The sequence below is a fragment of the Silurus meridionalis genome, chromosome 27 (genome assembly GCF_014805685.1).
Source record: "Silurus meridionalis isolate SWU-2019-XX chromosome 27, ASM1480568v1, whole genome shotgun sequence".
Classification (NCBI taxonomy): domain Eukaryota; kingdom Metazoa; phylum Chordata; class Actinopteri; order Siluriformes; family Siluridae; genus Silurus; species Silurus meridionalis.
This window is the reverse complement of record NC_060910.1, coordinates 16,083,766-16,100,145: the sequence shown is the minus strand read 5'-3', so window position 1 is coordinate 16,100,145 and position 16,380 is coordinate 16,083,766. Positions and strand designations below refer to the sequence as shown.

The 16,380-nt window shown below is 37.8% G+C and overlaps 1 protein-coding gene across 1 annotated transcript; it reads left to right on the top strand.

The window, feature by feature from the left end:
- The first annotated feature begins 1,078 nt into the window (after positions 1–1,078).
- Positions 1,079–15,000, top strand: tmc2b (transmembrane channel-like 2b). The gene is made up of 20 exons (XM_046842365.1): positions 1,079–1,121; positions 1,253–1,288; positions 2,105–2,486; positions 3,299–3,442; positions 4,558–4,648; positions 4,740–4,821; positions 4,898–5,004; positions 5,566–5,664; positions 5,767–5,909; positions 6,022–6,169; positions 6,638–6,832; positions 6,954–7,133; positions 7,244–7,405; positions 7,500–7,628; positions 9,504–9,571; positions 9,671–9,910; positions 12,170–12,292; positions 14,031–14,109; positions 14,239–14,362; positions 14,816–15,000. Exons 1-20 carry the CDS (start codon positions 1,079–1,081, stop codon positions 14,998–15,000), a joined length of 2,760 nt encoding a protein of 919 aa, XP_046698321.1.
- The last annotated feature ends 1,380 nt before the right edge of the window (positions 15,001–16,380 follow it).

Here is a 16,380-nt window from a genome sequence, read left to right as displayed (position 1 = left end):
TGTCTATATTGTCTCACATTGTCTGTATTGTCTTGTATAGTCTGTTTTTGTCCTGTCTTGACTGTAGATAGATAGATAGATAGATAGATAGATAGATAGATAGACTGTCTGGACATATATATATATACCATTCAATGGCTTTTTTAAAATTCAAATTGCAGGAAGTGGCAAATCTTGACAGTTGTCTATTTCCTGGATCCAGTATTAAAAGTGCATTAGATCATGGACCCATTTGCATTAGAAAGGACACAAGAGTCACTTACAGTTAAAATAAAAAAAAAAAAAGAGGCCGGACAAAACGTACATGTGAAGGTCAGTGAAACAGAGCCATAATTCTAGGAAGGAGAAGGTTTTAATGGCTGTACTGGTTGTGCCTTGGTGTCCGATTCCAGTCTGAATTATTCATCAGACCCTGCTATGTCCACATAAGCAGACAAGTTGGACTAATTAAAGAGACATAAAAAACCCTGTCAGGTTGTACACAAAAACTAGACAGTAGTAACATTCTTTTATGATTATTATTAAAATAAATCCATTTACTATTAAAAGGTACCATTTATTTCTGTTGACACTTGAAATGATTCTATTGTCCCTAGTGTTGCTGTGGATTGAGATCTTGCTTTTAAATCTTAGTAAATCCACAGACAAAATAGTCATTTGCAAATCTCAACTTCACATGTACATACGTGTATTATAACTGAATTATTTTCAGCATGGTCCAGCCATTATTGTCAGTGTTATCTATGGTCGATCGCACTCTGGTTCGTGTACTGATTAACCGGCAATGCGATTGCACGCAGGTTAAGACCAGGTCATTTTACAGTTGTCTTTTGTCCGTCTTCTCCACTTGAGATTTCTCCTCGAGCCGCTAGGCTTTTTTGGATGCCAATTTCCGGCATGATATCGTTTGCCGTATCCAAGGGGACATCTGATGCTCGGGGTTTTGGAAGGGATGCACCTGCCATGCACTGAGAGCCCGGTGTCACTCAACTGTATCCTCTGCGTGTCATGCCTTAGCAGAATGCTGATGATTGCAGGAACAACCGAACACTAAACATCAGGTGTACAGACAGTGGAAATGCCGCACCCAAAAACTGGCGTCGCCGCATCTCTGGAAGATGGTGAGTGTAACAGAATGGGTTGCATTGTTTATATTTATTTTATTAAAAAGTTTTAACATTTCGAGAAATTGTACTAAAAAAAAAGAATATACTACATGCACGTAACATGTCCTCGAATATGTGTGTTCCAGTTGGAATTGAGATAGATGCTGAGTTAGACAGTGATGGTAAGTCATGGAAATTGACTGATTTCTCAATTGATTTTCATTATTTAGAGTTGCAATAAGGATTTTATTCATGTATACACAGTTGAATTAAGCTCATCGGTCTTTGACTAAGGATGTACAGAGCTCCATATCTGACCATTTCATTTGGGAAGTCAAATACAGTAATTCGTATCTTTTTATTTGACTCCTAAAACTAAAACCTTGATAGTATTCCCACTACTTATCAAATACTATATAAATATACAGTCAAGTCTAAAATACATATATGAAAGTGCTAGGTTGTTAAATAGGGAACCTTTTTGCTTCAAAGGCATGCGTGTATTGAAAGAGATTAGGCTTTTTGAAAACAAGCTTTTGTGCCAGTCTGTTCAAAATGATCAATATCAATCATTTACTAAAGAATTTTGATGATCAGATTTTTTTCAATGTAGCCACAGAATGTTAGAGCCCACTATACATGTTTAAGAACATAGCACTCATTATTAAAACACACATAAACATGTTTTCCAAAGTTCATGGATATTTTTATATTGAGGAAAAGTGTTTTTGGACTGAAATATCCTGGGAATTGTAAAAATTCACGATGCCGTCAATATGTACTAGGTGGCCAAGAAGAACCAGAACAAAACAAACCCATTTCTTTCTTATATGAACTCACATTCAGCAGATTTGACTTTAGAAATTTTGTTGTCCCTACAACCAATGAGGAAATTAAACTTCCTTAACATATTCATGAAGCATAGGATACTATTATAGAGTTCAAATTACTTCAAATTACTTAAAACTTGTACAGTGAAATTTTCACCTGTTGTTTAGATGACACCAGAAGGAGACCAAGAAGTGCTGGAAGACCCAGACCTCCAACTCGGCGAAACAAACCAACAGACAGCGATGATGATGAGGAAGACGATGCTCCTCGCCTAAGAAGAGGCAGAAGGAGGAGAGGTGATAATTCCGAGGACAATGAGCGCGAGAGACCACGCGGCCGGAGGAAAGCAAACCACAGGAAGAAGGCCAATGGCACGGCCCAGGACTCTGATGTGGACAGTGAAGAGGACAAAGGGAACAAGAAGAAAGGAAAAGGAGCGACCAAAAAAGAAAAAGATGAAGAGAACAATAAAGAGAAAACTGGAAAAGGAGCAAGTAAAGATGGGAAAGAAAAGGGGGCAGACAAAAAGAAAAAAGGAGATGGTAGCAGGTAGAATATTCTTTAAGCTTTCTTTTTAGATTATTGAAATATTTCAAATAAAAAAAAGTTTTCAAATCTTACAAGCATTTCAAGGAATGATGAGTTCTTAGAATATTACATTGGGCAAAATTGTGAAAAGACTGAGGTGGGTATTTGAAGAAAGTATGAAATGAGTTCTGTTTACACATAATCAGCATGTAGCTCACGAACACTGGCGAGTTATTTAAAACAGGGGAACAAAAATAGAAATAAACAAAAAAATACACAGTTTTCTGTCTTTTTTTTCCAGCTAGCTAACTACAGCTAGCATACTATGGGCAAAATTCTTTAATCTCACTTAGCATCTATATGCAAATAGTACACCAAATATTGGCCTCAGTAACTTATTCATAGTGTTTTCTGACAGAAACTGCCAGTGAAATTCCTAATTCCTTTTTATATTGGTTGACACCCAAGAATATGGAATTTACATACAGAATTCCACAATTCATTGTCCAACCTGAAGGACTTAAGCATACGGCTTCATGTGTGAAACATGGTGGTGGTAGAGTCATTGCCTGTAAATGTATGACTGACAGAACCAAAACACTGTTGCAAATCTATCTTTAGTCTAACAAGTTTATCTTAGATTTTATACATTTCTTTTGTTCAGTTTTCTTAACATTTCAAAATTGTTGTGCTAGAATGTTTAGCTAAAGCATTTGTGAATTCTTCGTTGGGATGAAAAAAGTGATCTATCTATTAATCACGGTCTAACTACAAACTGATATTAGCCTACTGTATCTCCTCATATTGGGATATCTGATTTCCCTCTTTGGCAGCTCATCAGCTGGCGATTCTGATGCTGAGTCCCTATCAGAAAGCGAAATGGCTCAGCTAAAAGAAGAAGTCGAAGAAAAGAAGAAAATTATTGCCACGCTCCGAAACAAACCGTGGCGGATGAAAAAACGACTTGGGATTTTGAAGTAACGTGTCTTTCTCTTATATCACAAAATGGCTGGCTTCTGAAAGGAGGCATACTAGAATTTGTTTATTTACCATTACAAAGCAACTTTTGTTTGAAGCGTATTCCCTAAGCCTTTAATTACAAAATATATTTTATGATTGTCTCAGCCACATTGCAGCTGAATTGGTTTGATCATTTTGCAGGAACTTGTGTTGTCTATTTTGGTCCCCAAGACGATCTGTACAAAGTTCGATCAAATGCTCTCGAACCTTTTTCACTATGGCCTTGTGGTGAACCTTTACCTCAGGGTGCCCCGGGCTGTCTTGAGGCAGAATAGATGATAGTTTAGACAAGTTCAGAGGTAGTAGAATTAAACACTTTCCAAGAGAACAGTGATAGCCTGCGCTGGCAGCTGGACTTCAGGGGTTTGAGTTTCGCAGAGTACCTGAGGTATGGAGAAAAAGATCCAGAGACTTAAAGAGCTGCAACATGGCAAGGGAGTGCCTTAAATATCCCAGTATCTGGAAGGAATACATTTTGAACTACAAGCCTGGCTGGATGACAGTGGGTCTTGGTTAGCTTAATTAATTATTTTTCAGATTATTATTTCCAGTGGTGGAAAAGTGGTGGATAAGTGGTGGAAGTAAATGAAATTTGTTACTGTACTTAAGTAGCCTTAATACTTCCATTGGGGGAGACTTTTACTTTAATTTCACTACATTTCAACTTGATGAAGCATTTTGTCTATTTTTGCTTGAGTGCTGCACTTGACTGCTAAAAAAATATTGGGTTTCATTTGTTGTGTATTTAATGTGTCTCGTCACGATCCCTACATATCTCACTAATCCAGGAGGTAATTAATTGACTAATGTCTTGGGTTACGTTGGAAACTAGTAGCGGGTGGAACGTGATATTCCTGAACAGGTGTCAACGTGTGTGTTTACTCCATAGGGATGAGCAATCGGACCACTGACTGCATGTAATGACGCTGTCTGAATTAACTTTATTTTCTAATAAAGATATGCAACGGAAGAAACCTGTAGTTCTTAAAAGCAGATAAAACCAAGAACAGTACAAACTTTATATTAGTGATGGAACATAGCACATTAATTGAATGAACTATCATTATTCTAGGGAAGCACAAGAATTCGTAGAGAAGTTCGAAGGTGCATTGGGCAAAGGAAAAGGACGGAAGCTCTATGCCTTCAAAGTTATGATGAAAAAGGTATAGTAGTTTGTTTAACAAAACAGTGTGGACATTAAAAAAAAACATATAATGTCTAAATTCATTACATTTTCTGTTTTATCTTTCGCAGAAATTGATCAAGTTCAATCGGGACTTTGATAACTTTAAGACAGCATGCATTCCGTGGGAAAGGAAAATCAAAGAAGTAGAAAGTTGGTCTACACCCGATATTATTATATCAGATTTCTCAGCTCCTGCTCGGTACTGACTTGGTCTGCTTTTTCAAAGGTCACTTTGGGTCATCTGTAGCCTCCTACTTCATCTTCCTCAGGTGGATGTATGGCCTCAACCTTGTTCTCTTTGGCCTCATGTTTGGGCTTGTTGTTATTCCTGAGGTAAACCTGTAATTCACTATATTTTGGGACAAAAATATTGGGACATTTTTTTGTCTATGGATTACATCTCAAAATAGACAATGGTGTGAGGTTTGATCATCCAAAAAGCATTACTATTGAATTAGAAAGATCTTTTTGACTAATTCATTATTTTTCAAATGTAACATTTGGTAAGTTAATGTACATGAACGCTTTCTTTTTTAGTCTTCCTCTTTTTAAACTCTTTCTTTTTTTAGTTGCTCATCCTTAACTATATAATACTGAGTATTGCTATGAATTATTAAGCAAAAAAAAAATACATCCACTAGAAAATATTTTAGTTACAAGAAAATGGGATGCAGGCCTGAACCTGCTGGTGTATCATGAGAGGTTCATTAAGTAACATAAAATATAAAAAACAAGGCATTATCGTATATATACAGTTATATGATCAGTATCATAAGCATTCATAATGAACAATGGAAACAGATGATACTCTCCTGTTAAATCTATTCCTACTCTTTCAGACAGATTTGGTGATTGAAGTAATCTGTAAAGTCACATCTCGCTCTCTTTCTGGAGGTCCTGATGGGTTTACCATATGGCTCCATCGCCAGGAAAACTGTCCCTAGAGAAGAGCAGGATACCGCCATGGACTTCTCAGTCCTTTTTGAATTTGGGGTGAGATATAGATTATTATGCTCGAATCAAACAAAATCCATTGAAAGCATTGGTTGAAAATTTATATACTGATCAAACATTTTTATTTTCATTTTTCTATAGGGTTACTGCAAGTACTCTGTCCTCTTTTATGGCTACTATAATAACCAGAACACTATAGGACTACTCAAGTTTCGTCTCCCCTTATCCTATTTCCTAGTCGGAATAGGAATATTTGGCTACAGCCTGATGGTGGTGATCAGGACGTGAGTCTTTCTTCCCTATTCAGTATTCCTGTGTTTGAAAGAAAAATGCGCAATGCAAAAATTCTAAACCGAAGTTCATATGGCTGATACACAAAATGGCATTTTGTCATAGGATGGCAAGAAATGCCAACGAAGGAGGTGACGGGGGAGAGGAGAGTGACTTTGTGTTTTGCTGGAAACTCTTCACTAGTTGGGATTACCTCATTGGAAACCCAGAGACAGCCGACAACAAGTATGCTTCCATCACAACTAGCTTCAAGGTCAGACAAAACTTTACTTTATTATTTAAACAACTATTTAAACATGTCCGAAATTATAAACTCAGGTTTGTAGTATGTGGACTGTTTTGTTTGATTTACTTTTGACATGAAACCAAACTGAATTCAGAGTGTAAGAACAAGGAAACATATACTGTTTAATACACTGGTGTACGTCCTGAGCCTCAATTTGAAAACAATCTTGATGTTTTCCAGAACCTTGGTTTAAAGATTATGATCAGTAGATGAAGCATCCCAGTTTCAAGCTCAGTTTCAAGACATCTGGGTCTGATCTTACTAACGCTCTTGTATCTGAATAGAACCCCTCCAGCCATGTCCATGTATAGAGGCAACTATAACGGCAAAAAATAGACTCTCAGGAATGGGGTGTTCAATAAGGAGATGTGTATTTGATGATACACGTTTTATAGCGCTGGGTGACCTGTTTCCACTATAACCATATTTCCCTAGGAATCTATAGTGGATGAGCAGGAGAATTTGAAGGATGAAAACATTCATTTGAGGAGATTTCTGCGCGTCCTCGCTAATGTGTTGATCCTGTGCAGCCTGGGAGGGAGCGGATATCTAATCTACTTTGTGGTGAAAAGATCGCAAGACTTTGCTAAACTGGATAACAAAGAGTTATCCTGGTATCAGAAAAACGAGGTATCTGTTTCAATATGTTTCATTTACCTGTTTTTAAACTTTTTTATCATTTATTGCTTCTTAAAAAAAAAATTCTATTATATATTTATGCAATTTATTTCTGTAATAATATGTCCTATAGGTGGAGATTGTAATGTCTCTGTTGGGTTTGGTGTGTCCACCTTTGTTTGAGACCATTGCCGAGCTGGAAGATTATCATCCTCGGATTGCCCTGAAGTGGCAGCTGGGCCGCATCTTTGCCCTCTTCCTGGGAAACCTCTACACCTTCCTGTTTGCCCTTATTGATGATGTCAATGAGAAGGTACAACAGATATGGTTGGCAAATATGCTATAATGTTCTAAGCTATAATTAGATGCTTCACACCAATTTTTAACATTAAAATTCCCACTTTTTTGGTCCTTCAACACAAGCTGGATAAGGAGAAACTGATCAAGAATGAAACTGACTGGGCTCTAAACCAGTACTATGCTAACTACACTCTGTATCACAACGTGACCGAGAACATTCCACCACCTGTAATCTCGCCTGCTGATGTTATCAGGGGTCCATGCTGGGAAACTGAAGTGGGAATTGTGCGTTCCATCCCATTTTTTTTAATACTGAACAAATGTAATGCAAATGTGCCGTTCTAAATTTGAAAGGATTTACATCTGCTTCTTGCTATAGGAGTTTGTGAAGCTGACGGTGTCAGACATTCAAGTGACCTATCTGACGATCCTGGTTGGAGACTTCATGAGAGCATTAATTGTGCGTTTTCTGAACTACTGTTGGTGCTGGGACCTCGAGGCTGGCTTTGTGAGTCACTATTCAGGATTCTATGAATTCAGTGTTTTAAATGTTTTAATTGGGTGATTGGTGATTCCAGACCAGCATGTCTTAAAATTGTATAATTCAAAGTTAATTTAACTTGAAGTTAAATTGGTGATCTATATGGGAACCTGACCCTTTGCTAAGTGAATGTAACATTATTATTGATTATCTTATTACAGTAGCATCTGACAAGGGGGCGGGATAAATTATGCAATAAATGAACAGTCAGTTTTATAAGTCAATGTGTTGGAAAAAGGAAAAATGGTTGCTAATTACGATTGCTAGATAAGTCGGAGCATCCCTAAAACAGCAGGTCTTGTTGGGTGTTTCAGGTATACATTGGTGTAATAAACTACCAACGTGGAAAAAACAACAACCCATGATCTAGCAATAAGATCATGGAAGCCCAAGGCTCAGTAATGCAAGTGGGGAGTGCCGGCAGGCATGTCTGGTCCAATCCCACACAAGTGCAACTGTAGCACAAACTGCTGAATAAGTTAACACTGCATAAGGGGGTTGCCAATCACAGTGGCCATGCTGACCCTTGGACACTGTCGAAATCACTTACAATGAATACGTAGACATCAAAACAACACCACAGATCTCCACAGACGTTTAGGTCTTTAAAGAATATTTCCTGCAGGTCTTGGTGCCAGTGACCACAGCACACCTTCAAATGTCTTGTTGAGTCCATGCTTTTTCTTGGGTCAGTACTGTTCTGGTGGTACAAGCAGAACAACACAATATTAGGCAGGTGTTTTCAATATTTAAGGTTATAGCAGGTTGGAAACAGCCATCACACATGAAAGTATGTTTGGGAGCATTGGAGGAATTAAGCTGATTTTAACTTGCTTAAATCTTAAGCATTTCAAACACTTGTTCCAATTTAGCTAAGACGGTTCTGTTTGAATTGGGAGGAAATGCACGTTATTTATATTTTGCAGCACAATCTAGGAACCAAGCAGTTTCCTGTATAAAAAAAGTGCTTTGTTAATGTGACAGGAGTTTCTCTTTAGCTGCTTAGCTCCACTGAATGCTCTCTGAAGGTCTAAAAGGGTTAAGGTCATGGAGGACAAAGGAGAAAATTTTTTTCGAAAACAGAGTAAGAAAATCAGTATCAAGGAAGGCAATACTAAGGAAGGCATTCTATGTATTGTGCCTATTGTGGTATTGTGCAAATCGTATATGACATTTTTGCAGTTTGGAAGCCAGTACTGCAAATTATAGATCAAGGTTGGAGGAGTCAAGAGTAGCTCGGAGGCATGGGGAGAAAAGTTACACCTTGGATTTCATTACAGAACTGTCCCATCCTGATTTTTTTTTTTACCAGTGTTCTGGAGCTAAAATGTTTCTACTCATAAAGGGTCTTACATGTGCAGTACAGTGTGTTTTGCTTCTCATTTTGGTGGGGTCTTGATTCTGTATTGGAAGAGGTGGTTTTCATATTGGGGTATTGGTACCAAGTCCTGGTACTGGGTTTTTAACTCTTGTAGCTCCTGCTACAAAAGAGATCACCATTTTGCAGGGCAAAAGAAGGAGCTGAAGATTAAACAGGAAAAACACTTGATTTGCCACATAGAACATTTCTACTGAATTATTTTACCAGCATGATGTGGCTTCTACCCTGTTTACTTGAATGTACACAAAAAATACACTCACAAATCTCATTAATTCATTGCTAACATGACTCCCTGAAAGCAACAGCTAGCATGATATCTGATACTTAACAACCAGCCAAACACCGAGACATCTGACTCTACCCAGGGCACTTAATTACAGAAAGAGGGAGAGCTTTATAGTGTCCGAAGCAACGTATTGTGCTCTTCATTAAACTGTGTTTTATGTGTTCATGTTTTACAGCCTTCGTACGGAGAGTTCGATATCAGTGGAAATGTACTCGGGCTCATTTTCAACCAGGGAATGATCTGGTGAGAATGTATGCCCTTTAATGACAAAATAATAATTATAAAAAAAGACCTGCGTGCTAAGGAACTTACATATGTGTGTGTCCTTTATGTTTTCTTTAGGATGGGTGCATTTTATGCTCCAGGGTTGGTGGGTATAAACATTCTGCGCCTCGTGACCTCCATGTATTTCCAGTGCTGGGCTGTAATGAGCAGTAACGTTCCTCATGAGAGAGTGTTTAAAGCTTCACGCTCCAACAACTTCTACATGGGCATCCTGCTGGTCGTGCTCTTCCTCAGCCTCATGCCTGTGGTCTACACCATGATGACCATGTCTCCATCATTTGACTGTGGTCCCTTTAGGTCACACACATAAACATATACATATACATATACATATACATACATATACATATACATATACATATACATATACATATACAAATACATATTCCAACACACACTATTAAATCATATTAGGATGGTAATTATGTGTACTCAATAGATAGCAATTTTTATTGTGTATACATTTATTTTTTATAATGACCCTTAACTAACAAATGGACCACAGGTTACATTCAGGACATTATTTTTGCCCAGAAAACATACACAATATGGACAAATGTTTGTTCTAATATAACCGTAAGATTCAGTGCACTTTTTAAAAATGCATTGCTTATCACCACTCTCCTGGGAAAATGTTCTAAATTTGCACTAGATTTTGGAGTGTATTTGTGGAGATTTGTATTAATTCAGCTAAAAAAATTATCAAATTATCAAAAAGGTGTTGAGGTCAACGCTCTATAGCAGTCCAATCAAGATATTCTTCCCACATATGGTTGGAAAAGTCAGGTGGACTTTTGTCTATATAGTGTATATTTAATGGGGCTTCTTATTTAAAATTTCAAAGACCTAATAGACTCTTACGTTCCTGAAATCATCCATATTTGGCCCAGACTTCTGTGATATCTGGGAAATATGACATGACTTATCATACCTTATTATATTCATTTACAATTTATACTATTTATTTATACTATTTACAAATTTGCATGTTATAGTTAATAGAGTTTGCAAGTATTTAGTCTTTACTATTTCCAATTTTGTTATGTTGAAGCCTGATAGTACAATCAAACAACTGAAATATTACATGTACATAAATATTCTTTTTCTTCTTTGTATTCATACCCTTTAAATCAAACCCTTAGTTTAAAGCACATCTGGAAGTAAATACAGCCTCTAATCTTTTTGGTTATCACACAAGCTTTGCAGGCCTGGATTGGGAGGTTTTCTGACATTCTTATTTGCAAGTCCTCTTAAACTGGGACAAGTTGGATCTGACAGTCAGTGCAAAGCCACTTTCTGGTCTCTCCAGAGATGTTCAATATTGTTCAAGTCAGGACTCTGGCTCGGCCACTCTAGGACATTCACAGAGTCGTCCCAAAGCCACTCCTGTATTGTCTTGGCTTTGTGATTATGGTTGTTGTCATGTAGGAAGGTAAACCTTTGGCCCAGTCTGAGTTACTGAGCTATATGGAACAGGTTTTTATTGATAATATGTACTTTCTTCATTCAGAATTCTTTCAACCATGACTAGTCTCCTAGTTGCTGCTGCTAAAAAATATCCCCACAGCATAATGCTGCCACCACCATGCTTCACTTTTGGGATAGTGCCTGGTTTCCTCCAGAAATATCACTTAGGCTTAAAATTTCAATCTTGGTTTCATCAGACCAGAAAATCTTGTTTCTTACAGTCTGAGAATTCTTAAGGTGCCTTTTTTTTGTGCAAACTCCAAGTTTGAGGAGAATCCTCCATCTAGCCACTCTGCCTTAAAGCCCAGATTGGTGGAGAGCTGCAATGATGGTTGTTCTTCTGGAGCCTTGTTCCATCTCCACACAGAATTTACAGAGCTCATTCAGAGTGACTACTGAATTCTTGGTCACTGCTCTTACTAAGGCCCTTCTCCCCGATTGTTCAGTTTGACCAGGCAAAGAGTTCTGGATGTTCCAAAATTCTTCAATTTGAGAATTTTGGAGGCCACTGTGTTCTTGATCAATCAGTGCGGCAGCAATTTTTTTGTAGCTTTTTATATCTGTGCTTTGCAACAGTCCTCTCTGAGCTCTGCATGGCTTGGTTTTTGCTCTGATATGCATTGTCTTTTGTGAGGCCTTCTATAAAGAGGTACAGTATATGCCTTTTGAAATAATGTCTAATCAATTTTTATTTACCACAGATGGACTCCAGTCAAGCTGTAAAAAGCATCTCAGCAATGATCAATAGAACTGAGAGGCACTAAACTATGTTTCAAGTGTTGTTGCAAAGGGTCTATTTATTAAAAAAAAAATTCAAACACTTTTAAAATTCTTTATCCACTTTGTCATTATGGGATACTCAGTGTAGCTAAATCAGAAATGAATTTGAACGATTGTAGTATCAGACTGCAACATAAACATAAATGGCGTTGGGGGAACCAACAAAAATATACGCTTCATGTTTTTGTTGGTTCCCCCAACTCCAGTCTAACCATAGGTGCATATAAAAACAATATTAGTAGCTATGATTTGATAGTTGTGTTGGATTCAAAACAGCAACCTTCAACTTTTTTTTTTAACCCTGAACAGTGGGAGAGAGAAGATGTACGATGTGGTAATCGAGACGATCCAGAACCTTCCAGCATTTATGGCCAACATCTTTATTTACGCATCCAACCCAGGACTCATTATATCAGTCGTCCTTCTTATGGTGTGAGTGGTCACTGTATGGTCAATGAGCTATTAGTTTACAGCAATTGTTGTATATTATATACAGTGAGGAAAATAAGTATTTGAACACCCTGCTATTTTGCAAGTTCTCCCACTTAGAAATCATGGAGGGGTCTGAAATTGTCATCGTAGGTGCATGTCCACTGTGAGAGACATAATTTAAAAAAATAAAATCCAGAAATCACAATGTATGATTTTTTTAACTATTTATTTGTATGATACAGCTGCAAATAAGTATTCGAACACCTGAGGAAGTCAATATTAATATTTGGTACATTAGCCTTTGTTTGCAATTCCAGAGGTCAAACGTTTCCTGTAGTTTTTCACCAGGTTTGCACACACTGCAGGAGGGATTTTGGCCCACTCCTCCACACAGATCTTCTCTAGATCAGTCAGGTTTCTGGCCAAAGATTCTCTATTGGGTTTAGGTCTGGAGACTGGCTAGGCCACGCCAGAACATTGAAATGCTTCTTACAGAGCCACTCCTTGGTTATCCTGGCTGTGTGCTTCGGGTCATTGTCATGTTGGAAGACCCAGCCTCGACCCATCTTTAATGCTCTAACTGAGGGAAGGAGGTTGTTCCCCAAAATCTCGCAATACATGGCCCCGGTCATCCTCTCCTTAATACAGTGCAGGCGCCCTGTCCCATGTGCAGAAAAACACCCCAAAGCATGATGCTACCACCCCCATGCTTCACAGTAGGGATGGTGTTCTTGGGATGGTACTTATCATTCTTCTTCCTCCAAACACGTTTAGTGAAATTATGACCCAAAAGTTCTATTTTGGTCTCATCTGACCACATGACTTTCTCCCATGACTCCTTTGGATCATCCAAATGGTCATTGACAAACTTAAGACGTGCCTGGACATGTGCTGGTTTAAGCAGGCACCTTCCGTGCCATGCATGATTTCAAACCATGACGTCTTAGTGTATTACCAACAGTAACCTTGGAAACGGTGGTCCCAGCTCTTTTCAGGTCATTGACCAGCTCCTCCCGCATAGTTGAGTAGGCTGATTTCTCACCTTCCTTAGGATCATTGAGACCCCACAAGGTGAGATCTTGCATGGAGCCCCAGTCCGAGTCATGTTTAGCTTCTTCCATTTTCTAATGATTGCTCCAACAGTGGACCTTTTTTCACCAAGCTGCTTGGCAATTTCCCCGTAGCCCTTTCCAGCCTTGTGGAGGTGTACAATTTTGTCTCTAGTGTCTTTGGACAGCTCTTTGGTCTTGGCAATGTTAGTAGTTGGATTCTTACTGATTGTATGGGGTGGACAGGTGTCTTTATGCAGCTAACGACTTCAAACAGGTGCATTTAATTTGGGATAATAAATGTAGTGGAGGTGGACATTTTAAAGGCAGACTAACAGGTCTTTGAGGGTCAGAATTTTAGCTGATAGACAGGTGTTTAAATACTTATTTGCAGCTGTATCATACAAATAAATAGTTTAAAAATCATATATTGTGATTTCTGGATTTTTTTTTTAGATTATGTCTCTTACAGTGGACATGCACCTACGATGACAATTTCAGACCCCTCCATGATTTCTAAGTGGGAGAACTTGCAAAATAGCAGGGTGTTCAAATACTTATTTTCCTCACTGTATTAAATAAATGTACAATTTCTAGGTCTTTCTTTATAGAGAACTGCATTCTTAAATGTATACCAGAAGCCTCTGTATTTTGTGAGTTATTAGGTCTTGTGGTCTGGTGTTTTACAGGCTAGCTATCTACTACCTGAATACAGTCTCAAAGGCCTACCAGAAAGCTAACATGGATTTGAAAAGGAAAATACAAATGGTGTGCGCAATCTATAATGACACATTCTGCTATTACTCAACGTATAATCTTATAAATAAAACCAAATATATAGTATCCTAGTCATTTATTCAAGTCTAAAATACAATGTTTTGTTGGATTTGGCGCTAGCAAAGAGATGAGGAGAAGAACCGGAGGAACAATAAAGACAGCACTAATCAGGTGATGAAGGACTTAGAGGATCTTTTGCCCAACAAATCCTTGATTCCACCACCATCAGCTAAAGAGGGAGCAGGTTAGTAGACCCATATTGGTTTAATGAATTTAATCTTTCTATTGGCTGTTGTTTAAGTGTTTTCACGTCACTAGTTATTAAAATGTAGAGCAATTTTGTCACCTACAAAATAAAATTATGGTGGACAAAAGTTCTAGAAAATATTTGAATGTTTCACAGAAAACATTAATATCAGGCAGGAGTTTTAATATACTAAGTAAAAACATTTTAATTATATCTAATGTCGAGTAGAGCGAATCAGAAAAAGATTTTCAGTCGATCAACAACACATGGACAAACTTCTAATTTTCATTCACAAAAAAATCTGCTACGTCTTTGCTATATGTACAGAGTTTCCACGTTTTATGCCTCAGACTTATATCCAATTGCACTGAGGTTCATTAAGAGGTTAGTAATAAGATACAAACCAGGCCATGCTCACATTTGCCCGTGTCTTTTCCCCTTAAACTGCAGGGAATCCTGCACATCAGCCCCCTGCTGGTAAGTCTCCAAAAATCACAGATAAAGTTGGAACAGCAACCAATGGTAAAGGAGTAAAAATGCAGAAGGATGTTTCTTTGGCTGCCGCGAATCCCCGAGCGCCAGTGACCCGCTCACCAGCCCCTGGTGGTCGTGGAAGAGGACCTCCACCGGTGTGATCTGACATAACATTCTATTGTAAAGCGATATCAGCCAGACATGTAATGTGTAAACAAACAATAGGATGAATATGGCTAGTAAAACGCTGGAGGAGTGACCGGGAACAAGCTAAAGCATCTTTTGATGCAGAATGAAGAAAAACTACCCTATGTCAGATGTTCAGCCTTATCCTCAAAGGACCTTCCTCATCCTATGGGGACGAGGAGGGTAGAAGCCATACCCGATAGTCAACTACAGGCCAAAATGAAGAGGTTGAATGAATCCAATTGAATTGAATTGGTGAAGAAGACAACAGACATGATTACAGATTTACAGAAACCTGTATGTTCATTTTTATGAACAGATGCAGCCAAAATACAGTAAATAGCCACTTTAACACTGCAGTTATTTATATAAATTTTTACAACCAAAGGGCATGTATTACATTTGCGTATAAGTTACTGCCATTTTAAAAGGAAAACAGACAAAGTAATTTACTAGGGAATAAGAAAAAATATCTTTATGGTCATGATTTGCCACATAAAGAACAATGTGTACAGCTCTGTGCTGTTCTTCACAGCCATGCCCATTCTTTTAAAATTTTCCTTCACAATGTATATTTAAAAAATGGTCAAAAAATACCTTGGTGGTCGTGCATACATAGTGTTAATCGGCCTTCAGATGCTTAAAATAAGATAATTCAGAGAGCTTTGTAGTTTATTTAACAATTTAATAAACAAATTTTTGTGAAGATTTATGAGAAAAAAATATATCACAGTGTGGCAGTTTGATCATTAAAGGGTCCAGGGTCATTTAAACCAAGTGAATGAAATGTAATGCTATGATAACTAATGAAATAAAAACAGTTCTCTGTTTTCAGATACTTCATGTTCACCAGTAATGATCTTAGACATGATTGACATTGTTTTTACAATGATCTGGTTGGATTAGGTTAGATTAAGATTAGGTGGGATTAGGATCGGAGAAGTGGATAATGGGAACTTTGATCAGGAAGCGATTTGAAATAATAATGAATTCGTTTTGGTACTTGAGACAATTAATCAGCTTTATTTGTATATAAAGGTTTAATTTATTCAATTTTGGATGTTATAATTTGGTGGATTCTGCATTATCAGTTCGATCACAAAATGCATTTGTGTTCAATTTACATGCCTCCCGGTCAGAGTTTTGTTTGATCGCATCCTCGCATGCTGTCATTCAATGGCAGGGTGCAGATTAGCCCAAATAAAGTTAATCTTACACAAGACCTTCAACAAAGTAATGCTGTGTACATATTGAAATTGTGTTGCTAAGGCCTAGAGGAACCGAGCAGCAAAACATAGCTAGGTTTGCTAAAGATTTGCATGTGTAAGAAAAATGTATAGCTTCTTACACACAAG

Bases quoted from the DNA above. Each gene is read 5' to 3' on its own strand.
- tmc2b (XM_046842365.1), top strand. From the start codon at position 1,079: ATGCCGCACCCAAAAACTGGCGTCGCCGCATCTCTGGAAGATG. The intron at 7,406-7,499 runs GTGCGTTCCATC...TTCTTGCTATAG, and splicing joins GGGAAACTGAAGTGGGAATT to GAGTTTGTGAAGCTGACGGT. The intron at 14,363-14,815 runs GTTAGTAGACCC...CTTAAACTGCAG, and splicing joins ATCAGCTAAAGAGGGAGCAG to GGAATCCTGCACATCAGCCC.